General features: G+C 37.0%; 1 protein-coding gene and 1 long non-coding RNA gene across 10 annotated transcripts in view; both read right to left on the bottom strand.

Moving 5' to 3' along the window:
- The window catches only part of LOC112494332 (dipeptidyl aminopeptidase-like protein 6), a 215165-nt gene that overhangs the window by 109946 nt on the left and 79247 nt on the right, over positions 1-25972 (bottom strand). The window contains exon 1 of one of the 9 annotated variants that reach the window (XM_025084932.1): positions 2687-2964. The exons of the other annotated variants lie outside the window; for them this stretch is intronic. Within the exon in view, the coding sequence (XP_024940700.1) occupies positions 2687-2722 (36 nt within the window). The 5' untranslated portion in view covers positions 2723-2964. Of the gene's footprint in view, positions 1-2686; positions 2965-25972 lie in introns of those variants that run through there. 9 annotated transcript variants of the gene reach the window in all.
- On the bottom strand, positions 18872-19477 carry LOC112494333. The gene is made up of 3 exons (XR_003059623.1): positions 19467-19477; positions 19186-19389; positions 18872-19114 (listed from the first exon to the last, which is right to left on the bottom strand). It is a non-coding gene; the product is annotated as an uncharacterized LOC112494333 (long non-coding RNA).

Below are 25972 nucleotides of genomic sequence, written 5' to 3'. Positions count from 1 at the left end.
CTAAGTCATGACATCATCAAAGATAATTTACATACAGGGTTTACTCAAAAAATTAATGCATCACCCTCAAACCATGCTACACCCTTTTATTAAAATCGCACGCATATACGAGTCCGTGAGTTCATTGTGACTTTTTTGACAGTTTGCAAAGAATACAATTCTTAAGTTCGATACACACACGGATAATGTCGCCATTTAATGTAACTATATGACGGTAATCAAGAAGTACATACTCATGGAGTTACGTTACACGGTTACGTTAAAGAGTTCTGTTGCAAGTGTTTACATGACGTTGTTAGTAAAAGCCATGTATCGGCGTGCCACAGCGGAAAAATGTTAAAATAAAAGAAAATAGAAATAATTCTATTTAGAACCATCTGTAAGTTGCTGAACTGCATTGTTTTCCATTTCTAAAAAAAAAAACAGGTTGATCTGGTGGATCGACTATCCAAAGAAAGGCAACGATTATATTTGAATCCTAATAGTGATCAACTGATGATTGATTAGGTGTGAATACCTCTTCAGTCTTGAAAATGGATATAATTTAAGGAATTATGAATGTGGGTCTGAAGTTTCTTATGGGAAGGTCAAAAATAAATCTAATACCATTTCTAAACTCATGATCGACACACACGTCTGTATGCAGGAGATAAAAAAATAAAAGGGTCAATAAAAATATCATGACCCCAAGACGGAAATCACTGTTCGACCCACCGGTGCGCAGGCTCACGTGTTATTACTGAGAAATCAGTCGCGAAAAACTCCCTGTCGCCGTGCAGCAAAAAAACCCAGAGGGTGATAAAAAGTGGACGGCGACAGGAAGAAGGGAGAAGAAGAACGAGGAGCACGAAACGGCAGGAATGGAGGCAAGTATTCAACGTGCATAAAATACCTCGGGGTTGTGTAACGAGGGGAGTCGGGGCGAGACGGATGGGTCCTTCTTTTTTTTGGCCACCAACAATTTAACGTTCTCGGTAAGGGCGAGTACGGGTAGGGAGGGTGTAACACGGCTGGAATGTTTAATTTTTACGATGAAAATCCACTTTCAGGTTGATGTCGATACAAAAGTGTCGGGGGAGGGATTTTTCTCCGGTAACGACAGCGACTGAAAATTGTTTTCCAACGAAAATATTCCGCAGAAAATAGAATATATATAGCGATCGAAGAGGAAGGCCAAAGGTCAGGAAATGAGACTCACGGTTATACACGGTATAATTTTTCCGACCACTTCGACCACCCTTGTGAATAATGATGAAAATAAGAAAAATTTTTAAAAAAAACATGAAATAGGTGTTTGTAATTTTTTAAAGAAACCTGCCGTTATAAGAACGTCATAACGGTTGGACGTCGTAACGAAAAATTGTCAACGTACGATAACCGCGAAATGTTATTTCGAGCAGGTTAGTAACGAGTCGATAGTAAGAGAGAACGAATGAGTAACAGTTACGCGAGAGAGGAAACCTTGTTTGATGTGAGTTTTCATTGGTTTTGTTATGATCGCAAAGCAACAGGATTGGCTAGAAATTATATTTGACATTCGACGGCTGGGCGAGTAGCTTGTAAAATTTTATGATTAAACCGGGGCTAACTGCGTGAAGCAATAACTAAATGTCTATTAAAGGGTGCCCCAATGGATTATATAAATATAAATAAAAGATATATATGCTTTGACATAATTTGCTGTATAATATTCTGACATAAAGATATAATATACAAACAACTTGCGTAATCATTGAATACCAAAATAACAGTATGAATATGTATGTCGACCCTTATAAATTCACTTGTAAAATCATTTTCAAACTACCAGTTGACATTTGGTACAACATTTCGGTATAAATTATATGGAGACATTAAGGCATCAAATAAAAATAATTATTGTACATGCGAATTGTAAATTTTCAAAAAAAAATGCAATAGCTTGTATTTAGATACTACATTACGTAATTTTAGGACCGACTATACCAGCTGAGATTCAGCTATATTATTCACGTTCATTGGCTGCGCTACCTGAACTCCCACGGTCAGGGATCATGTCCTGGCGATCAATGAACTCTCACCGGATTCTCAAGCTATCTTCCCGTGGCCTCAATAATGCATAGGTATACTATAATACGTACGTCCACAGTACACTGTGCTAGTAAACCGTAAGTAAATTGGCAGAGCCATACAAATAAATAGACTGGTGACGTGAATGTAGATCGATGTCACTCCTAATAGAGTTTTAAGCGATTCGTGACCTTAATGACGTAACAGTGATATAACCCGTACAATAATGCCACGTGTTCGAAAGCCCGAAAGAAACTAAAATGTCACATTAACGAATATGACGATTAATCAATTTCTGTAGTTTCATTTAATTGCACGATAAACGTCCTAACAAGTCTACAACCGTGGATCGTAATCGGCATGCTGAAGGATAAAATGAAAATGGCCAAGGACATAAAATAAATATAGATAATTAGGCGAAAATAAGAATAAATCCGCATTTTCATAGCGTCTCTGTCAGAAATATCGAGCAGTATTGATTAAAAAATAATAATCCCGTATCGATGACAGTTATAACGCAGATACTATACATATATCGAAAGGCACAATTAAAAGTCGAATTAAACGTGAACCGATGAAGCCAAACGTGGTCGCCGACTCAGGCAAAAAGTGACAGTAAGAGAAAGTGAAGGAATACCTGACTGGAGTCAGCGATTTCAATGCCATTCGCCATTTTGATTCTCAAAGAGGCCGGAATGGTAGGATAAACAATACTTCACTAGTTCCACTGTTCACAGTAACTTCCGACCGTATAACAATTATAATACCTAACGATATTATGACTCGGTATGAAATTTCATGTTAAGCGAAAACGAAAGTTCCGTTTACACTGTGACGACGCGAATCGTGCCGAGACACTGAAGTTTCACGCGGAGCGTCACTACGAGCTGGCCCCAACCATACGGTCAACTAAGAACTGGCCATGCAACTTGTACTACCGTATGGCTTCAGACTTGACTTTGACTTATCTTACGCCCCACTCGATATTCACACTCTCCCACTACTAGGATTTCTCACTTGACTCGAATCTTGGTCACTTTAGGCCTCTACTGACAAACTTATTGACTAATGTTAGATGGTCGCGGCTGCTTCTTAAGAACGGAGACGGCAGCTACATTTCGAATACGCGTACAAAGATGTTTCCTTAATGTAGGGTTAATCACATCTATCGATACTGAATACCTATACCGATGGATCATATTTCATATTATAAATAAAACGCGTATTCCGTTAGGTACGATATTGAATATCATGTATTAAAATCAATACAATCATCAGGATACTGAAATTCCAAAAATTTCATTTAGGATGCTAAGACAATTTTGGATATTTTTAGACCCTGCTTTCTTTCACCTTAAAATCTGTTGTTAGGGACGCATTGGAGGTTTTGTGGTTTTTACTGAGGATTGTTAACGTAATACGTGTGCATTTAGATATCGATGTTTTCTGAATGAGTAATATAATTATTTTATTATTGGATTTCAGGTTTAGAGCCGGTTCTGCGATCCGATAATATAATACATCATCGTAATACACGGTAATCCTTCCTGATGGCGGATTATACTATATATACAGTGAATAGCTGTTTATTGTTTTCTTTCTGTCTCACTGCTACGCAAAAGTATCGCGTTTCGCTAACGTCAGTCGTAATGAGATTACGAGGGCATTGATCAGCTTATAGAAGTCGATTATACAGGGAAACAAATAAAAGAGGACATGAACGATTACGTAGCAGGATGTCAATGAAGCCAAGTTACCAAAGTAAACGCGACGATACACGGCTTCGAATCGTAACAATTGCCTAGAGGACAGTAGTCATTATCTATTACAAAGTAACCATTACTACCAGATTGATCAGTAGCGTAGATATTCGCGAAAAGTACGGCTCGCACTCAGCACGAGGGTCGATCCAAACAATGTCTGTCGACAAGTGCAGCAAATTCGGTAAGGAATGCGCCAGTGTTAACAGATCCTTTCGAGCATAATCAACATTGTTAACTCTTCGATTACACGCCGGTGCGAATTACTACCATGAATCTCGTATTTCGTCCGAATGTTTCATTGAAGCCTTCACTGTTATTGTTATGATTGGATTATTTTTTATCGAAAATTTCCTTATTATCATTTGATTGTGTATAGGTACTGTGAACTTTAAAAAATAATTTTCTTTCATTAAAATTGGTCCGTTTGAACTTGAGATATGAATCACTGAACACGGCTGATACGAATTCGCACTTGTGCGTAAAACTAAGGTCGTGAAAAAGGTACGTAATCCAAGGGTTTTTAATACGCTGGAGTTTCAGTTTAGTAGCTAGCGTATACAATGTATATTTATATACCTACTCGATGTAGTGGCATGGATTGCCAGCACCATTGTTGCGCTAGAAACATGACTATGATATGCGACAATCGCTGCTCTCTGCATGTGTTTTCTATTGACAGCGAGTCGCATCAATGGCAGCGAATGTCGCGGATCATAGTCAGGGTTCCATTGCAACAAGGAAATGGTTAATGCGCTACGCTTAGTGGGTATACGGCAGCTGCTGAATCAAGATTCACGTGTATTTTACAATTGTTGTGAATCACATTATGGATTTGGTAACGCGCCTACGTCAGAAGCGACGAAATGGTCAAGCTTCGACGCGGCACATTCCATTCGCTAAAAATTATGGAAACAAAGGAGACACATTGCCGATACTATGGCGAAATACAGAAAACGATCCTATGTTCGAAGTACTAACTTCCTTCTTGTGCCCTTAGTACTCGCCACGCATATAATTTCGATTATAATAATGCGTTCTTAAGCAAACATTTTGTTTTCAATAAAACATTTTTACTTCTTTTCAAGAGTTCAAGTTTCAACTTTTAACTCGGGCAACGAATCCCAAAATTACTCGACTCCCCGAATATTCATTCTGATAGTCAAACCCGTGGATCTAATTTAGACTCACAACACAATGTTACTTATGCCGGAAACAATCTCCTGGCAGCGCAAAAGTGAGGCAATCCGGATTTGCCTTACCTTTTGACGTCTACTTTGCTGATCAATCCGGCAATGGTTATATTTTAGTAGACAAGAACGACTTTCTTCTAGGCAATCGTTATGACTTGACACCATGTGTTTGCTTTTGCCGTGTTAACTTGGTTTCATCGCCATACTGATCAGTTCGTTTCGTTTCTCTTTACTTCCTGGAGGAGAAGCAGAGCGGAGCGTCGTACCTTCGATATTATGGAAATTTAAGATTCTGAAAAGTCGATCCTGTTTGCGTATTGTAGATGACGCGACTGGGACAATATTTAATCGTTTAGCGAGGTTCGATATAATATTATACGTGATAGGAACAGACAATGTAGGTAATATATTGCATAATAATTATACAGCTATATGAACATGGTTCCATATAAATTCTGAAAGTATGGAATTTACTGTGACGATTCAGAAATTTTCATTCACTAAATTATGAAATAGTCTATCTTATAAGACTTTTTGACTGTAAATTTTGTCTTAGACAATATTAAGAACATAGCTTATGTTATCAATCTCTGTAGTATCTCATTAAGAGAAGACTTTGTCATTTCAAAAAAAGAAACCTAAATTCAATTTGAAAAGTTGTATATAAATAGTTATAAACATATGTAATCTTTCAAATGTATAGATTTAATATGGTTATATAATAAAGAATCTGGAGCGACAGACTGCAATCTGTTTCCAATGCACGGACGAGCGATTCGTAAAGTTTCGGCTGGTTTCGGCTGGTTTTGTATGGCCATTTTATAGGGCGCGCCACAAATCCCCGGAAGATCAGGAAGCAATCGCTTCCGGTCGGCTTGAGCCCGTCTCGATAGTCTAAGCGATGCCCGACTCTGTGCCAAATTGTAAATCGATACCTCAATTTGCCCTGGTGTCAAGCGCAGGTGGACAAATACCCAGAAGCTTCTTGCGAATCCTCGAGAACAGGAATGTGCATCCAGCACACTATGTTCATATCTATATTATAAGACCCATTGGTTTCGAAGCGTGCGAGACACGTGGCGCGCGTAACCACATACGTCTGGATAATGGACGGCTGTCATGCCCTAAGTTTAAACGGAGTTCTTTTTTAATCTCACTATGTATACTACTCCCCGTCCATTCGTTTCACTTTTATGTGAACGTTCTATTTCAATTGATATTGAACGCGTGTTCGCGCTGCCGCAAGGAGTATTGAATAAAAAATAAAAATTCATGCTTATAGATATTGTCCGAAGTCCGGTTGCTATAGAAAGAAAACATATTACGTGCATTAAAATAGATTATAGTATAAAATACATAAAAATATATTTTAGTAAATGGATAACATATTGTGAAAAAGAATTTTTATAAGAATACTTTAGAAAAAATATATAGATATATACTGCTTGAAATAAATTGTATAGAAAAACTTTTACACGATTTTGTCTTTATTTTCTAAGCAATGACTCTTCTTTCCAAGGAATTCTGTAAGTTGTTAGAGGAAAAAAAAAGAAATGTGAAGCGTATACTTTCAATCGTCAAATATGCGTAAATATTTGTCGAAAAAAAAAACAAAATAGGTCTCAAGGAATCCCTAAATGTCTATGCCGTATACTGAGAACAACAGTAAGGATCCTTCGGACAGAAGGAGATTCCAGGAAGTTTCAGAAGTAAACCGTCCGTTAAACTGCATTCGTGATCCTCGGTGACCCTTGGCATTTTCAAGATCCTAGCTCCCATATAATCCTGGACAGGAGCAATTCCCGTATCTTCCATCATCTCCTAGAGAACTTTCCGTAAGGACATCCTGAACAAAGGATCCTTCCTTAGAAACGTTCAGGATAACGAGTACCTATACGATATCCTGGTAGCCATGGTACGCCTATTCCCCAAAGAGAAAAATAAAATAAAGTGGACCCTGTCGTAACCCATTGTAGGGGTCGAAGGAAAATTCAAAGGATTTCAAAGAACACCGATAGTTGTAACTATGGGCACATACGATAGCGATGAAAAGTGATAAATTTCTTAAATCTAGTGATTTATTACGTATCGTCGTACTTGCAACGAGATAAAATACATTCAAGTTCAAGTTGGAACATATGAAAATCTGTAGAATAATCAATTATCTTCGTATTATTTAGCACTTTTATAAATAACAGCAATGCACCATAAGCAGTTGCCCTTTACATTTTGTTAGGGGTCCATTCAGCAATCCGCGCAACAAAAACCAACCGAGAGTAACCCATTGTTATACGGTTGGTACCACTCTTACAACTTGTTAGTAACTATTCACATCCTGTATAATATGCGTGAATCATAACTTTCAGTCGAATAATCATCTAATAGAATTCGCGACATTCGACACCAGTGGTCAGCAAGTAACTACTTAAGAAAAACAACGGACACCCAAGCAAAGTTGCAACAACAAGTCCACAAACTATGTTAGGGAATTTTGCTAGGCGAGCGTACTATTAGCGTAATACGAAATTTCTTGTTTTCATGCTAATGCTAGACACTGCGTGAATAATCAGAGCAACAAATTCTCGACAAAAACTCCCTAGGAATTATGGCCTGGATCCTTAGCGATAACATGCATGTATAATCGCGTGTAACTTTCTGTGCACTATAGTACATTTGAGAACTGACAAATAATGAACTTAAAAGTTAGGAATAATAGTACGCTGATAAGTTCAGGTGAGTTAATTACTTAATATTACGATAAGGATCAGTGAATAGCACAGATAAATAGTGATGAGAAGATTCAGTGAAAATTTCCGTAACTGCATACATAAATATATGAATACCGTAAATTCTAGTGAAAAGACAAAAGTTCCTAGAAACTATCTACAGGAAAGACAAATTTAGTTGAGAAACGTCCGGGTGTCTCTTGTAAGTACTCAAGAGGGTTCACGGCAAAGAAGGAAGAATATCAAGACCGTGTAAAAGGAATGGGCAAAATAGCTAGCGGGAATAAGAAGGAGAGAAAGAAAAAAAAACGACTTTGCGAACGGTTATGCTATAAAGTTAAGGTAAAAAAGGAAAGAGTGAAACAATGAGGTAGAAAAGTGTCCTTTAAGAAATACGAGAGAGAGTCTCGATTCTAGTGATTGTACAATGGCTGGACATAACTCTTGCATGCTGAAACTATCAATTGTGTCCGAATACCGGAGGGTTGTATGCTTGTAGTTTGACAGTAGATATATACATTGTGTACAAGAGTAGTACATTTGCAATGTGGCATTTGGCTCCGATACAAAAGCAGACTTCCGTACCGTCACAAAGAGAAAAAAAAATAAGTCGCCAGTAGGTTGATAGTAGATTAGCAATAGGCTAGACGGTCCCTTCTAACATCCGTAAGAACGTAAAAATAATACCTTTCCGAAATTCCGTTCAACCCATACAACCTAGCTCAACCTTTTATACTATACCAGGAGCACTTTTACACTTCAAAAATCCCCACCTACACTGCTCTAACACAACTCTACTCTACACACTCATTGGCCCCCACGCAAACGCCTACCAACCTACCTTATCTCTCTGGAGCCGTACCAACTTTTAACTAGCACAAAACAACCAGGAGTTTGGCGCGTATTTGCTTGATGCATATTTCACAGCTTTTCAGGAAAAAGTTTTCAAGATCGAGTCGGGACTCAGAGCTCTGGTACACATATATCGGAAATACAGGATTCGACCAGGTGTATTTATGCACAGGGTTCATACAGTACTCGTTTACCTAGCGAATATCTCTTGGACTTTTCAAACTTTCTTTAGTTATCGGTACTACTAGTATTTTCTGCTTTAATTATTCATTAGGTTTTATCTAGGGAATTCCTGAATGGTTTTCAAAACTTTACAACATTTAAATTAATTAGGGGAGCTCTGGTTATATTTTGCCTGTCCCCGTGTCACAGAAAGTTTTACTGTAAAAACAAGAGAAATTGGGGAGAAACGACGATTTGGTTTTGGGGTGAATAAACAAGTGCCAATCTCGAACTGAATCTTTTGACTGGCTATGACGTCTGTAGATGAAAACAGTCGTATACGCTGAGACGATTACAAAGACTCGGGCATTTATTTTCTCACTGGTTGCCTCGGAATCAGTACTCGGGAAACAGCTGATATAACCAGCTTCAACTATTAAGACCTCTTCTCCGAGACCCTCTAACGCTTCCCTCATGTACTACAATGGAGTATCATTAATTATAAGAGTGAGAGGGCAGCACTGTAGAGGACATATCATCTCTAGATATACATCGGCAGACTGGAGTACAGATATCGAGAGGGTCAAATCAATAATCTCTGACGATTTATTTCCTTCGATATTTCGTATAAGAATTTCGATAAAGAAAATCTATATATAGCTATTTATATCGTATGAAAGAATGTTCAAGATGATTCCTGTGAATAAAAAAAAAATATTGAATAACAGTTTACCTAAGAAGTGCTGTACCATCGGATCTAAGTTACACGTAATTACAGTTTGGTCTATAGTTTTGTTTTACCGATAATCGTACTTTATTATGTCTACCTTGTCTAACGCGATCTAATTAGTTAAGTAATTTAATTACGAGAGTCGGTCAGTGACGTGAAGTTCACCACAGAGGATTATTCAGTGGATCGTCGATTGGTCGATTTTGATAAAGTTCAAGTCTAATTATCTCTGAATCTAATTACAACGCGGTAATTAATAATTAATAAATTACGTTTTGAAACTTTCAGAAAACATCGTCGTTCCATTTTAATGCTTAATTTTTTAATATTTATCTTTCGTATTGAGGAAAGCAACTGGTATAAGGGCTGTACCTGAAGGAAGCCTTATCCGTGAAGTATCCTTCTGGTATATCCGTACTGATTGTGAGTATTCAATTGAAATTTCTTTCGTACTAGTTAACGGCGAGCGCGATTTCCGCATGGGAAGATTCGAAATATGAAAGACGAAGCAAAGCAACGATTAAAGAACCTGAATCTACTGACGTAAATGATAAGGGAGTATTGAGCAAGAGAAAAAAATGGCTGCAATTTCTCAGAAAAGAGTAATCGGCCTCGAGAACATTTCAAGCGTAGTACAAAAAGTTCTCCGATAGATGGCAAACGGATCGAGCGTCTCTCGTAAATATTGAAGAACCATCGGACTCAAACCGATCTGCAATGGATGCCGATAAGATAAATCCGATCGGCTTTTCTGCCATCGAATGGAATCGTGAGAAGTGCATTTTTAAAAATGCATCGAGTTCCTCCACTCAGAGGCTAAAGTACTAGCGGAAAGTCAGGAGCGCATTAAGTAGGTAAAGGTTCTTGGTGGTATTTCTTTCAGAGCAAATGCATATAGAGAATAATGAGATCCATTTGCCCAAATGCAATCGAACAACCAAGTAAATCTTTACATCTACATGTCAGAAAGTAAGACAAAAATTTATTTAAAATGTGAAAGGTCGCCATTGAGAGATAAGGAGAAACAAGTGCTCGAAAAAAAAAAAAGAGAGAAATGATCCAAGTAGGAAATGGCTCCACTATCTAGCACATTATGTATGCAGGTAGACAGTACCCGTATCAGCGTACCCCGTATAAATTCAGTGCAATTATTTATAAAGTCAAATATTTATTTGATTTACTTATCCGAGTCCGAGATGAAAGACTCGAGCTGATTCTACGGTTGGAAATATAAAAGCTTTACTGAAAAGGTAATAATAGCCCATAATGGTCGCACCACATCGTGTTGTCGCAGGTTGTAACAAAAGTGGACGGGTTGAAAAATTCACAACCAAATCTAGATGCAGTGAAAAATTAATGTAAATTTTACAAAGTTTTCATCATTTCCAAATTATTTCGTAAAATTGCAAAGTTCTCTATTAGAAAGTATATAAACAAGAAATTATTATTACACGGAGTATGAAAATCTTATAAATAAGTGCATGCTCTTGGTTCTGAAAACTTCCGGATAAATTATCTACCTGGTACTAAGAGTGAACTTATATACCGGAGATGGATTTTTAAAATTGAAAAACCAGATGATAGTATAAATACTGATACCTACGAATTATTTGCGAATATTTGATAATGGATATCAGTCTTTCTTCGTTTTTATCGTTACCACTGAGCGCTCTTAAATTGTTACGTTTTATGTAAGCTTATGCGGTAATTGACGCTGACTCCGAAATGGCGTAACCCAACTTTAACTATTTAACGTTTAAATGTTCGCGGCAGATAATGGATACGCCAGTAATCGTAAATCCTTTTGACAATATACCGCATTAAAATAGACCACTTCATATTCTGTATTACTTTTTTATTTAATGCGAATAGCTTAGACATATTATTAAAATAACAATAGTTGTTATCTACCATCTCAGTGTCAGCCGGGAATAGGTAGCAGCTTAGTATACTATAGTCAATAATTATATAAAAACCAATCAATGTGAAACGAATATTTTTTTTTCTCTGAGCTTTACAACTGCTATGATGGTATCGATACTGAGATATATCTATATACAAGGTTATTCAGTACTACTGCACCGACTGAACTTGGTTCAAGCACTAAAAGAAAATGTACCAATCTTCACTTCGGCCGATGCAATTGTACAGAACAATCTTATATAAGAAAATAACAGGGAAAAGGGAAATGAAGTAATATACTATTAAGCATAAGAAAAAAGTGTGAACGGAAATAAAAAAAATAATATATATAGATAGTGATAGGTGAGACAAAAAATAGAAGTGGATATATAGAGTTAAGGCAAAGTTCCACCTGAAGATTACGAAGGATTCTGAATTGGCGGAGATTCCCCGAGGACCGTAAACTTTCCAAAGTCTACAAGACGAAAGGCCGGAAGAAAGGCAAGAGCTGGCGAGCGAAGTGGAAACCAGAAGCAAGAAAAAAGTATTAAAGGAGAAAGAAGGAGAAGGAACTAAAGAGGAAAAAAATAGAGAGAGCGAGGGGAAAGAATCGAAAAAAAAAAACCAAAAAGTTTCTCAGTTGGGAAATCGCATGTTGTTCGTTCATCTGGAAAACAGCCCGAATTCTCGAGTCTCCCTAGACTACCTCACACGTACTAAAACATCACACCTATTCCATTTCGTACTCCTGTTCACATAGCAGGTTATGCCTCTATGGGCATACTGAAAAGTCTGTGCAATATGTTACGTGTGTCAAGGTTGTAGTGATTGTGTAATATTATAGTAGTATATATTATGACGATATTCCAGTTTCCATTTTAACTTAGTATTCATTAATATCCATAAATTCGCAATTTCCATTAATTCGCGTATATGCCAATTCTATGCGATAGATAATTCTGGCTAACTATAGGAAATTTCTATGAGAAAATTTAATTGAGGAATTCGACTCGAATGCTACTGTTCAGTAATTCATTGACCATTCCATGTATGCATACTTTTCCCTTGATATTTGAAAAGTCACCGCATAAATGAGAGGATTCTTTATTGTCGTTGCACTGAAAATGAGTGTAATGAAAATCGTATTTATGAAGGATTATTGTCGAAAATCTTGTTTTTACGTCATGTACGAAGATTTACACTACCCGTTAACGTCAAATTGAAGCGCTTCGCTACTTACTCGAGTGTTAGGCATACTTTGTGGTGCTTTGCGGGTAACCTCCCTTCCACGTAAACTCATCCTAAACACGCAGGAGTTTCCACAAAAGGCCGGAAGCAAAAATCAGTATTTGGCATACTTTTGAGCACGTAAACGAGCATGTAAATTCGTAAGTCATTCACCGTGAAAACATAAAACGTCAGAATAATTTAAAGAGACTTACAAAATTTTGTAATCCATTTTCACCCTTCGTTATGGCTAAAAATGGTAATATCAAAATCTTCCCTCCACAATACTAGGTCTCGATTACCATATTCATTCTGCATAATATCATACATTACAATCCATATTATACAATAATCGCTAAAAAGAAAAGACAACAGATAAAATAAACGTTTATTTAAAAAATTTTCTTTAAATATTATATAATCGTCGTTAAATAAAATTTTTCTGAATAATGCTGAGTGAATATATTCATACTACCGTAAATTTTGCATATTCTCATATGGACACGTGTTTATCTAGGATATGGGGTAAAGGTACACATTTTTTAATTGTAAATGGTGTTTGCCAAAATGGGTCGAACTAAGTATAGTGTAAATTTGGGTAAATTTCTAAAAGATTTAGGTCAACTAACATCATTTCTAGTTTTTCCTTTTTCTATCTTATGTTATTCTTATTGCAGTAAAGTGATTATTGTATCTAGTAAATACTTATAATTTCTGCGAAGATTTCGTAGCGGTCGCTAATTCAATTCAATATCCATACGGTTCCTATTATTCTTGTGCGATCTCAAGACCCCTGGTACTAAGCTTAATGGCACATTCACTGATACTATCAGAATGGTAAAAGTATCTTTCGTATTTCAGAAAAATCGTACGACTTGCACACTCAATGTACACGACGACAACTGACGCGATTCCGTTATTATAATACAATGACAAGTATATAACCCATTCCGTGCAAACAATGTCACGACAAATTATCGTGAAACTACTGTTGAATAATTCATCAAATTTGAGTTTAGCGCCTGACCAATTTCCTGCGATAAATATGACAGCTGGTGCGACGGATCGACGATTCGTACAATTTGCGTCTGGCTGAACGACAATGTCAACAACATTTAAATTTTCTGCGTCGCCACATTTATACGTTTAGTTGGTCGAGTCGTGAGGATAAAAGTTAAATTGAATAAGTTGCCACGTGAGTTCGGAAACAGCGATAAAATTTAATTTCACATGTAACTTTACACACGCAAAATCTTACCAACCACTTATGGACCCACGCTGCACGTGATTTTGATAGCAGCACAGAGGCCATTTCGGAGCGATTTCATAAAACGTGAAATAACCAAAATTGAACTGGTAATAAACGCTTTAATCCCGGCAGCGTAATAAAGGGAATGAGATATGTCTCAAAAAAATCAAAACTCACGTCATCTCCTGCATTTCGAAGAAATTGCCATGGACCGAGACACGAAAAACGGCAGAGTGGTGATTACGCGCACGCTTGCGCGTGAATCGTAGTGCTTTAATGTGTGACAGTGCATGCTTCAGTTTAGCTCTAAGTACGTTTCACGACGTTACCGGAAAATTTAAGTGTCATCCACGATAAAACTGTTGAATCCACCGCTAAGATCACGTGGCGTTTCGATGAAGCGTAACAAGATCCTGGAAGGCAACCCTTACACACAAGGGTGGCCCAAAGCAACGTGACACTACTGAATTTCGCTTTTCTGACTGATTTACGTGAGCCGGTGATTATGAAAGTGGCCAAAGTCACAAATATGAAAAAGTTGAGTCATTAAAGGATATCTTTTTTTTAATACTCAAACTCAAAAATCTATAACAATTTTTTTTTTGCTACTTCCATAATCATTGACACTTATCGATGGGTTTTTTAAATCAAATGAATAAGATTCCCGTCACGTAAGGTAATCTTCTGAATAAAACAGCATTATCGTCATTATTAAGATACAGGCTGCTCGTAGCTCTACTGGACATTCACTTATATGGATATCCGAAACATTACATTCACCTTCGCGGAATAGTCTTTTGGAAAAACTCGTATAATATAGCGGTACGCATCCAAATAAGGGTTTGCCGATTCTGAAAATGGGGTTTGTCACTTAAGACTCAGTAACACTAGTCCTGAAAAAATGTATGGAAAAAACATATAAATATATATTCCCATGCATATATATATGTATTATATATGCTAACTGCATGTTATGGCGATGCTAGCTGGGTGAAGCTAGGGACGAAGGGGAGTAAACTCAGCCCTATGAACACATAAACTGACAGCACAGATACACTACCCTCTTGATAGAACTTATTTACCCTGAGAATTCTGTCCAATATTCGTATAAGATGTGTATATATATATTTACGTATACCAGACTATCTCTATTACGCACAAAGGACTATTTACCATGTCACACCTTACTCGTACTACTATCGCCACTATTGCCTTCGACATTACGAATCCTCTTTATGCAAACTACGCGCCTTACAAGTGCATACTTTACAAGTACAATGAGTACTGTTTCAGTCGGCCAAAGTTGATTCTTGCGTGATAATAAAGACGATTGACTTTCTTACGTTTTCGCGCAGCAGCTTCTAACGCGAGATAAGTAATTATATCATTTTTTTATATATTTCATTTTTTATTTTACTCTTGCACCACCAACGCACTGAAAATATGTATGTAGAGTGTTATCGATCCCCTAGTTTAGTGTGCAGTAACGGTTATGGCAAAAAGTTAAGTATGTAAAGTTTTCAAACACGAGTACATTGAGAGTATCAGATCGAATGTGCATTCGCAGTGCATATAAAGCCTCATATTATGTTGCATTACATTTCGTGCCAGCTGCAAACGTGAAAACATTATGCAAACGAGAGGCCACCATAGGCAGTATTGCGTGGAACATTTAACCACGGGAACAATATTATGTTGTTAATACGTTAAATTATAGCGTAGGAGCTAATAAATATACAATTTCTCGAAAATTTGACGTACACATTGAATAACATACATATAGGCTGAGTGAAAGTTCAGTTTATTATTGCTTCGTATTATAACAACAAAAGATTGGAAAATAATTGTATTCTTATTGGACGAATCTGAAACATAAGGGAAATTGTATGCCAGGTAGCCCAATTCGAAATTTTGATAAATCTTCGCTATTCGTAAAAAAAAGTTTTTCTTTACAGAAAAAAGGTGTTCCGTCAACATACAGTAAAATTTGTTAAATGATTTATTAGATAATCAATTAGTAACAACTATTACTTTTATAAAAATTTCCAAGATTGAAATTAAAATCAAACTAGTACAGATTTAGAGGTAGATTTTCATATCAGCACGTTGAGATGTAAGAATTTTCAGTGCGTATCAAAAAGTGTAATACGATATAGCATTCTGTCAAAAGGAATTTCGTAGAGTTAGGTAAGAAAATATATGTATATATTGTTATGCTGTCATGAGTTCTTTAGGATCACAAATAAATAATTGCACCAATTTGGAATTATATAGAGAACTATTATAGTTTATTGAAGTTGGTATAATGTAAATACTAAGGTAACACAAGATTTAATAGGAGTAGGCACAATGATACTAATTATTCACAACTATGAATACGCTCCAGGACTTCACTCTTAGCTAGGAACTTTGCGAGTGACCGCTGTGGCTCACAAAGTGTCTCTCATCGCTTTTATCTTAACGCCTTATGCATAGGGTCTGCATTCGTCTAATGCTGACTTTGCGTCTGGAGATTAACTATACGACAAATCCTATCGTGAGGCATAACAATATACATACATATATGACTAGGTGAGTTTTGTCTAGCATAAAAAAATTATCAAACCAAAACTTTTCCAAGGACTTATTATTAAATCTACTCCTAAGAAAGTCTCCCTAGTCTCCTGCGTTATTGTCGTCCTGATTTCGTTTCACGGTTTCGCGCACTCGTCCCGAACACTTCCGAACGCTCCCGAAAGAGTTCAATCTCACGAGTCGCAAATGTCGACAAAAGAAGAAGAAAAGAAAATGTGCCAGATAGGAAAGCGCTTATCCGAGAGTGAAGTATGTTATTTTCAATCTCAGTCGGTCCAGCAGACGCCGGATAATGCAGTGAGGAGTATAGTAGGAGAGCAGGTAGAAAACGAAAAAAAAAAAAATTATAAATGGTTTGAATGAGAAAGAAGGAAAAGAAAAAGAACTGACCACAGTTATGCGAAATATAAGAAGCCGAGGAGGAGCAGAGATAAACAGCAAAGTAGGAGACGAGTGGATAAAAGGAAAAAGAAAGTTGGAGCCAAGGAAATGAAACAACCGGAGGAAGCACCACGGAGATCCCACAGTTTCTTAACAATAAGTGAAGAAAGTATGATGCCAATGCAACTCTAAACTAAGTACTTGAAGAACTATACTGTAGATGCTTAGATAGTTTAGATGAATGGAAGCGAAGTGAATATTTCTGAAAATAATATATTTTTCCACAATTTTCGTTTTTGTAACGAAGAAAATGGAACGAACTGTATCCTTAGCGAGATATCGAAGTGTTCGTTATTATCGAAGAATTTCGTATAAAAGGAGCTATACATTTGGTGACGTAACAAAAGAAACTTACGAACTGCCGAGGAACTTTAGCGATTTATGCTCTTTCGGGATATGTCGAATATAGTGAAGTTATCGAAACATTCGGAAAAGTACGAAATTTTACGAAACCAGAGACTTTCCTAAGCTTTATAGAATTTTCGAAAGTAACATTCAAGGAAGGGAGAACAATTGAAATAATATTTTTATGCTATTTAAATCACAGGAACTCGTATACCGAAAATATACTCGTGAATTCATGGATTTCTTTATTTTAGATTTTCAACAAATTTTCACCAAATACGCAAATCCGAAATGAAGTTGCATTTTTTAAGCGACTAAATCCAGCGAAGTGGCGTAATCACGCGCAAAGTGAATTTTTAGAAATTCATTTTAATTTCATTGTAATTGAACCACCTGAAAACTAGATCTCATCTATTTATATTTTCAGTTTAAATATTATTTGCTTATCACTACCACGTGCTACTACAGAGCCACTGATATTACTAAGGTAGTGCAGTACAGCCAAGAACCATCTGAGACTCGTACTAATTGACCAACTATTGATTACTCTATTAAGCTATTAAACTACTGGTACATAGATTTCAATTCCAATTTGATATCCTTTGGAAAGTTCTCCGCGTGCCAATACAGCAAGCTAACCACTAGCCAGTATAGACGACTTTGGTATACTATTAAATTGTACTTAGAAACATCAACTCAACATTCTAATTGGTTATCAAATTCAGTACCCAGTAATAGTTGATTCACCATACGATATGACAGGAGTAACCACGTGGAAACTTCTAGAAATTGTATACAATAACCATGAAGACTTATTAGCCAGTTCATCTTGAATTTGCTCAGACGAAAATATAATTCAAATTGCAAACAAACTGACCCTTTCGCTAGCCACTAAAGGGATGAACAGCGATCATTCTGCCCTTGCGTCAAACGGACTAAGCAGCAAAAGTTCTATTCCAATTACACAAGTTTAAGTAGCAAGTGAAGGGGGACAAAATTACTAAGATCTAACAGATTTACATAGACTTTCAATGCTAACGTGTTTCTTAGCAAGAATGGATGACTTTCATTACTCCCGAGGGTAGAATGGTTTCACAAGTAGTTTGTTTGTCAAAAAGTGGTAGACATTTGCGGTTTTGCAGGATTCTCATGAAAACCACAATCCGTGCGAGTATCCGGCATGTCTGCCTTCTCGCAACTGTCAGTTCGCAAACTGCAAGTAAACTGGGAGCAGTTTCGAACAAAAACGCTCAAAAGTCCGCTATGCCGTTATGCTGCACCGCAGGAAATAGAAATGCCCCAAAAAACACTTACGTGTGAAAAACTGTGTCAAGCACAGGAGTGCTGTGAATTTCTCTAACAAAAAGTATAGAAATCATATTATTAATGCCAAGTATGTACATAAGTCCCTATATATCTGCTTATCATATGATCTGGCACTGGCCCATCATTTTAATTGAATTTTCGAAATTTCCTATATCGTCTTCGCTACTCTTTCATATTACTACTGCTTCTCATATTTAATTATGATTTAATGGTCATCCAATGATTAATAAAACTTTAAGTGATTCCTTATCGAGTACTACTTGGTGGGTCCATGCCAGTAATTCCAAAGTACTTACTTTGAACGTACTAATAATATTCCAAGACTATTTGTTTGTTATTAGGCAGCTCTCGCAAGGTTTGGCATTTCGCTTGCACCGTAGTGCTCTCTCCGTTGCACCCGCAGGTCGAGGTATGTAAACAGTCACCGCTTAGTCTCCTTTCTTACCTTACTGCACAACGTCCACGAGCAGAACGCCATTAATGACTCTCAGTTACGTGACTTGCTTCGTTGCCTTGGCTGTATCGCCGGTTGCCTGTACTTGGCGTAAGACTCAACCGTGTATCTTCATCAGCGCCATCTGTTATATAGAAAAGTAAATGGACGGACGAAGACGACTACCACAACGGAACTGAAAATCATCTCGCTCACCATCTCAATACCACCTGATCTCGTACATTAATATTACTGATCTTGGTGACAATCGATTCAGAATCCTCAATTCCTATAGTGAATGTACCAATAACTTTTTCTCATATTTAGTGGTCCATAAGATACTTGATTCCCAAGACAAATGTTGACTCGAGTAAAGATTCTCTGTGGTCCGCGCCCTGTACAGCCGATTGCCTGTACTGTCTGTAAGAATATTGTGCGAATAATATCAATAATAGAAGTAAAGAATATCAATCTATAAATATATTGCGAAATAATACCATTATTATGTAGAATGCGTTTTCGATATTCGAAATTTCAAAATTTGTATTTAGAATATCAAATTTCTCCTTCTGAAACCAAATACGATTATAGTATCTAAATATTGTGTTAAATTTTATAGGGCGATGTAAGAGAAAAGTGGAGGGAGAGAAGGAATGAGGATGAGAGATTACATATGTGACAACAAAGTACGACCGGGCTCAGTGATTGCGTCCTATACGTGATATTGATTGGACGAAGAATTGATTGACCCGAACGAACGAATAAGAAAGATAAGAGCGAATAAGAGAGGTGTGCAAAAGAGAATGAAAATCATTGGTTGAATGGACAAGGGGGGAAACGGGAGAGGAGTAGTGTAATTTTGGTGAAGGAAAAGAGAGACTGTGCACGTATGAGTTTAAGTGGTAAATTAAATGAATAAATTGATGGAGTATTGTCACGACTCGTCTACATCATTTGGACCTTGACCTGTGGCTGATAGGAACATTGACACTTGTGTATGGATGAACCCTTTTGTTTTACCCCTTCGTTTAGGTCTTAGAAATTTAAGTCTTAGAAAACTAGTGCAAATTCATAGCAGTGATTGTCAACAGATTCTCCGGTTATGGTTGTTCAGTTTTTATTTTCTAACAGTGGATTATAAATATTGAACTATTCAATAAAATACCAGTGATGACATTTACGAAAAAATTTGTTTTCATTAAAGAGATAGACCGGACTTAGTTGACTTTTTGTAGAGATACACGTAAAAGTAAAAAACTGGTGGCGTGAATTCGCGCCAGCGTGTAAACGAAGGGTCAACAAGTGTTATGTGAAAATCGTTTTCAATCTTTGAGCTTTCGAAATTATTATATTACAGGATTAACACGAATTAATCCTTCGTATCGTATGTTGTTAACATAGTCTCCAATAAGTGTGCGAAATTGAAAGTGGTCAGCCCTCGAAACTCTATTAAAATGTGAAATATGAATTAAGACCTTAATTTTCAAAGGTTAAAATTAGGAATTCATAATTATCCATACGTAACAGTATAAAATTACAAAGTGGATGGTGGTAGCGCTCAGCTAAGATCACTTTGAATTTTACTTTTTATTATAATCCTGCTCCTCTTGGTCTTCCTTTTTTTATTTTCTTATTTCAACCCTCCATTCTTCTTCCCTCGTATTTTCTTTTTTGAGAAGCCACTTAACTCGCGTGCGGATACGTCGACGCTTCCATATCAATTTCTTGGCTGGCGCCACTGCCATTTACATATTCAAATGTGTTCTTTGATGAAAGTCAAACATTTATTTTTATTTCATTTCTACACAAGTATTTGTACTAGGGTCTCAATTCGGTCGGCGCAAAAACGTGTTACTCGTGAATTTCGCAAATAAAATAATTTGAGGGGTAACTTTGGAGTTAAGTACGATTGGCTATTGAAAAGAAAATTCTCATAATTAAGAAAAGCGAAAGTCGAAAGAGAAGTTAATTCTATAATAATAATATTTCCTTTTTTTTATTTACTTTTATTTCTTTTACAAACAGATAATCTGTAGATTATTTATTGGGAACAAATTACTCTAGCAGAAACGTTAGGTCCCCAGAAGTTAGTAATCCAGAATTAGGTACCTACATGCATTTGTTTCAATTTCCGATTAAAAGCAAACGCATTTCGAACAATGCTTTATGCCAATATTTTACGAATACCAAAGAAAAGTAATAAGTACAACATAACCGTTAAGACTTGCATTTGGGTGACTCAAATACGTTTAGTCATACAATGCCTATACAGTTATTAAAAATCACTGCATTAACTGAAGTTGATTTTGCTACAAAAAATAAACAGGTCATATTTCAGTTGGTGTAGAATAACCAGTCCCGAATAACCTCATGCAAATACATAGCACAGAATTTAAAAATCATCATTTTTCCTGTGCGCTATATTAAAAAAAAAAAAAAACGAGAATCCTATTAAAAAATAAGTAGGCCACTCAAAATTATCGGAGTCGTACAGTGATAACCCAGATTGCAGACTTTTGAAATTGTTATTAAAAGACAGCAAACCGCAGCAAAACCGAGTCGAAAAAAAAGAGAAATACACTACTCGGGACAATAAGTCAGTATACACACAGTCCTATTGTCTATTCCATGATTGAATTTTCCAAGCTGCGAAATATAATACGTATTATATAGAGAACGTAGCCAGGACAATTTAATGGCTGAGCGAACAACGCGCATCTAAAGCCGATGACCCCCGGCTAATCCCGGTATTAGGTAAACAGCCAGCATAATTTATGTTGCGTTCCACCGCTGGTCTAGCAGGTTGTGCACAGTCGGTCAGGACCGGTGAGCAATCTAGCCCAAGACCGCTGGATTAAAGGGTCACTTGTCCTCAGGTGGGTGTCGCACATTTTAATTGAATATTTAATTCCAACCGTCAACTTATATTTCCATATATAGGTCAGGATGGTTGACTATATTACGTCATACATAATATAAATACGGTGTTACCTATTACAGTAAAGTTCAGGCCACTCGGTGACCCGGTAAAAGTGGGATATAAGTGCAGAGTGAAAAATATGCAGGATCGTAATAATCGGGTAGTCGCAGCGGGGCACGAGGAAAAGTTGAAGGCATCAAATTTTTATAAAAATTTTTTTCAATTTATATTACATTTCTTCTTTCACCCTCGCCTCTGGCCAACGAATGAAAAGTGATAATTTTTCTATCGCACTCGACAACCTTTGTCCCGCCCTTTATATCTACGTCCAACTCCCCTATCTCGCAACGATAGAGGGGAAAAAATTTCGTTTAGGGGACTCATAGAGATATTTTACGGGATTGGAGGTATCATGAGAGGCAGCCAATTCCAGGGAGCGCTAATAATCCCCCAATAATCCCGTGCACCCTGCAAAACGTCCGGAATAATTTACGATGTGATTTAGCCCTAACGAAAGAAGGACACGTGGACGTAAACAGCGAAATAGTCAGGTGTATGCACATAAGCACGTAGCACGAACGTAGTATGGTATATACCAGAAGGTCACGTTAATGGACGTTACTCCACGTTACGTTTTAATATAAAAGTACATAAAAGTGAGAGTGAAAACCATAATTATTGGTTTCCACCATTGTACAGTTCGCGAGTACACATAGTATATAAAATTATATACATATATAGGTATATATATATATATACCGTTGTCCATCTATTGCTTTTTTACACAAATGTTTGTTGCGTCAGTAACAACGCTCTCACGCAATGTACCGAAAACGAGGAGGCGACCAGGCAAACTCACATTATGCTAATAATCCAGCCATACATTAAAGGCAAAGTGCCTATTATATGCCGTTTATAGTAATTTATAATTTAATTTAATAAATTTATCGCTCAGCAGGTTAAATGCCCAGCAGAGCATATTGTATGGTCTCGAGTGGTAGAATGGGTAAAATGAGTAAGGGCGGGAGAGAAAAGGTGAACCATAGTCCTGCCGCCATTTTACCCATTCCATTCCTATTGTGGCATATATTATTATGCGCGTTTAGAAACAACTGGGGATGGTAAAGACGTTGCTTTTGAATGAATTTCAGCCCCCAAATCCTTCTACCCTTCACGTACCGTATAACCGGTTTCGAAAACTTACGAGAATAGGTTACAGCCACTTAAACGTCTCAAGGCATTACTTTACCGTTTCGCGTAGAAATTACGATAATTACATGGATTAAGTGTCTGGCGTATTTATTATGGTAATATACGTAAATATGTGGCCCGGTAGTTGTAGCAGTAGCAGACATTGATATACATATATTTGCAAGTGAAAAAATAATTTTTAGATCAGTATCAAAAGTTAAAAAAAATTTGGTTAACGCGGTGCCAAGGTTACTGTGCCGAAAAAAAGAAACTGCTATCCATTCGAAAGAAACGAGATAAAGAAGAAAACGTGATGAGAAAAATGGTTTTAGCAAAAAGTGTGAGGAAGGGAGGAGTGCATGAAATATTGATGATCTTCCTGGCAATATTCGGCGGCATTTCGAATTCCTGACGAGTCGATCAGTCGAGGCAATTACGAAACCTGACGGTGCCCTACAGGCACACAGGAAAGCACTATTCCTTGATTATTTTTTCATCGTAATGTCGAGAACAGAATATAAAAAGGTTGGAAGAACAGAAGCAGAGTGGAGAGAGAGAGAGAGAGAGAGAGAGAGAGAGAGAGAGAGAGAAAGTGAGTTTCTTTATTACGTACTGGGACTGGGACCCCGTAATTACACCCAACCAAGATACATTCAATACTATAGGATATCGAAAGCTCTCAATTCCCACAGTACAGTAATGCCACTACTATTCCAGACTTACTCTAAGGACGAAGATTAACTAAACTAGATTAAATTAATTGTAGGCAGTGTTTATATGTCAATGGTGGGATTGACTTTTAACCCGGCTCTGGCACGTCACAAAAATCACACGAGCGGTTACATGGGTCTGACAGACCCAACTATTTTAATTGAAGCGTACATTGTTGTTTCTTAAAATTATATTTAGTTATAGAGTTATTACAATTTTATGGTCTTTTTAGATGTGCAAAATTTTTATAAAATTCCTAAAAATATTACACGAACATTGCGTGATGATGTTGAAATATTTAACCTGTGCATCGGGCGTGGTGAGGGCGTTTAACGATTGGGCCTGATTGGTATTATCAGATTACTAGCTCCCGCCGTCATACTATGTCTATCATATTCTGACCGAAATGATAAAAGATCGTAAAGATACTTTGATCCTGTTGTTTAAAATGAAAAGTACGGAAAAGATCCCAGGTTGTAACGGCACCCGTCTTCAATTTTTAATCGACGTAGCCCCATCAGGTACGGCGTGATGTATTCCAACTTCCTCACATTAAACATTAATCGAACTCTAGGGTTTAATAATTTCTTGAATTTGAGATTCAGTTCTCCAGAAATATCGACAAGTAACCAGACGGCAGTAATCAATGCGTAGCAAAAAGAGCTATACTGTCATCAGAAGTTTGGTGTCGCACTTTGAGGAAATTATTTGATTTTTAATTGACAAACGTATGCTGGAAAGAGAAAAAAAAAAGAGAAAAAAGATGGTGGAGACATTACAGAACAAATCAGCACTGGTAGGTACGACTGTGTAGAAACTAATGAAACGAAATAAGAAAACACAAAGGTGAAGGACAGTATATGTATCTGAGTGTATATAGGTATATATATAAAGATAGATAAAGCCGAGTTTGGCCTGGAATGGATTTCCCCAAGTTCGTCTTTTCTTTACCTCGATCGACCTGCAGTCACCCAAGAACCCGTACGCCCGCGAGCTATACTTACAGCGTGCAGCCTAAAACCAACAGTTCATCCCACAACCACCCGCAGTCTCATTCCACGATTCCTCTATTCGATCATTATTCTCCATCAAGTTTTTCCACAGTTTAGTCATAGCCCACTAACCCTCCTGAAACCTACGCTAGCTCTTGTCTGACGTACTATTGATTGCGCTGCGTCTCTACTGGCTTGCCGTTTGCTGTAGTCTACAGCCATTCTTCTGTTACGGTAGTGTATCTGATAGCAGGAGTAGCAGCAGCCCTGCTTAATATCTATAATAGTATCTACCCGTAAGCAATCACACCTTGCGTAATACAACTTTATGGATTATTCTTATGTATTATATTGCACAGAGTTACATGGAATTACATCTTGTGCTTGTAACAGTATCCCGTATCTACAATATACCCGTATAAACATGACAAAATTGAAATTCTATATACATATTACATTTATTATCTATCGATATGATACACCACTAGATTTATTTTAATTATAAAAGCGAAAATTACAATGTAATCATTTAGTTGTATAATATATTTATTGTGATACGTTGCTTTTGTATACCACTTTTCACTCTATATTTAAATACCTAAAGGATTTAAGTAACGGCAACGTTCGTACAAATAAAAATCGACTTGGAGTGATTCAAGCATTTGTATCAATTTTTTCTCTCTTTTTGTAGATTCTGTAACGCATTGCATAACTCTTTGAGAGATGGCATTACTGTAAACAGTAAAATATCCGATAGCACCTGGTACGTACCAGGTACATATGTGGTACGTGGATTACCTTGTACGTAGAGGGTACTGTGTCAACTTTTTCCTGCGAAAGAAATTGATGATTTTTGTTTGTTTTTCTTAATTCGGCTTTTTTTTTTTTTGTAAAATTTAACGAACCCACGACGACAAATATCAAGTAATCAAATAACAGCAGGAGTACCTGGTGGTGCAGTGTGAATTCACCCCTATGCGACAGTACGTATATACAGCACTGACAGTTCGATTTCGAAGCAACCCTTATTGATTCACGTTTACTGAATAGGAAAATCAAACATCGCAACCCCTAGTATCAGGTACAGCCACGTGGCTCCTCCATCCAATTCCTATATAGAATGTTAAATCGTCCCTTCGTAAAACGAAAGCTGTCATTGGGTTCCAGGTCTGTTTAAGCAACCCTTCCA

This window comes from Cephus cinctus, unplaced genomic scaffold (genome assembly GCF_000341935.2).
Source record: "Cephus cinctus unplaced genomic scaffold, Ccin1 Ccin1_scaffold0421, whole genome shotgun sequence".
In the NCBI taxonomy this organism is placed as follows: domain Eukaryota; kingdom Metazoa; phylum Arthropoda; class Insecta; order Hymenoptera; family Cephidae; genus Cephus; species Cephus cinctus.
The sequence above is the reverse complement of the archived record's forward strand: the minus strand, read 5'-3'. Positions and strand labels throughout refer to the sequence as shown.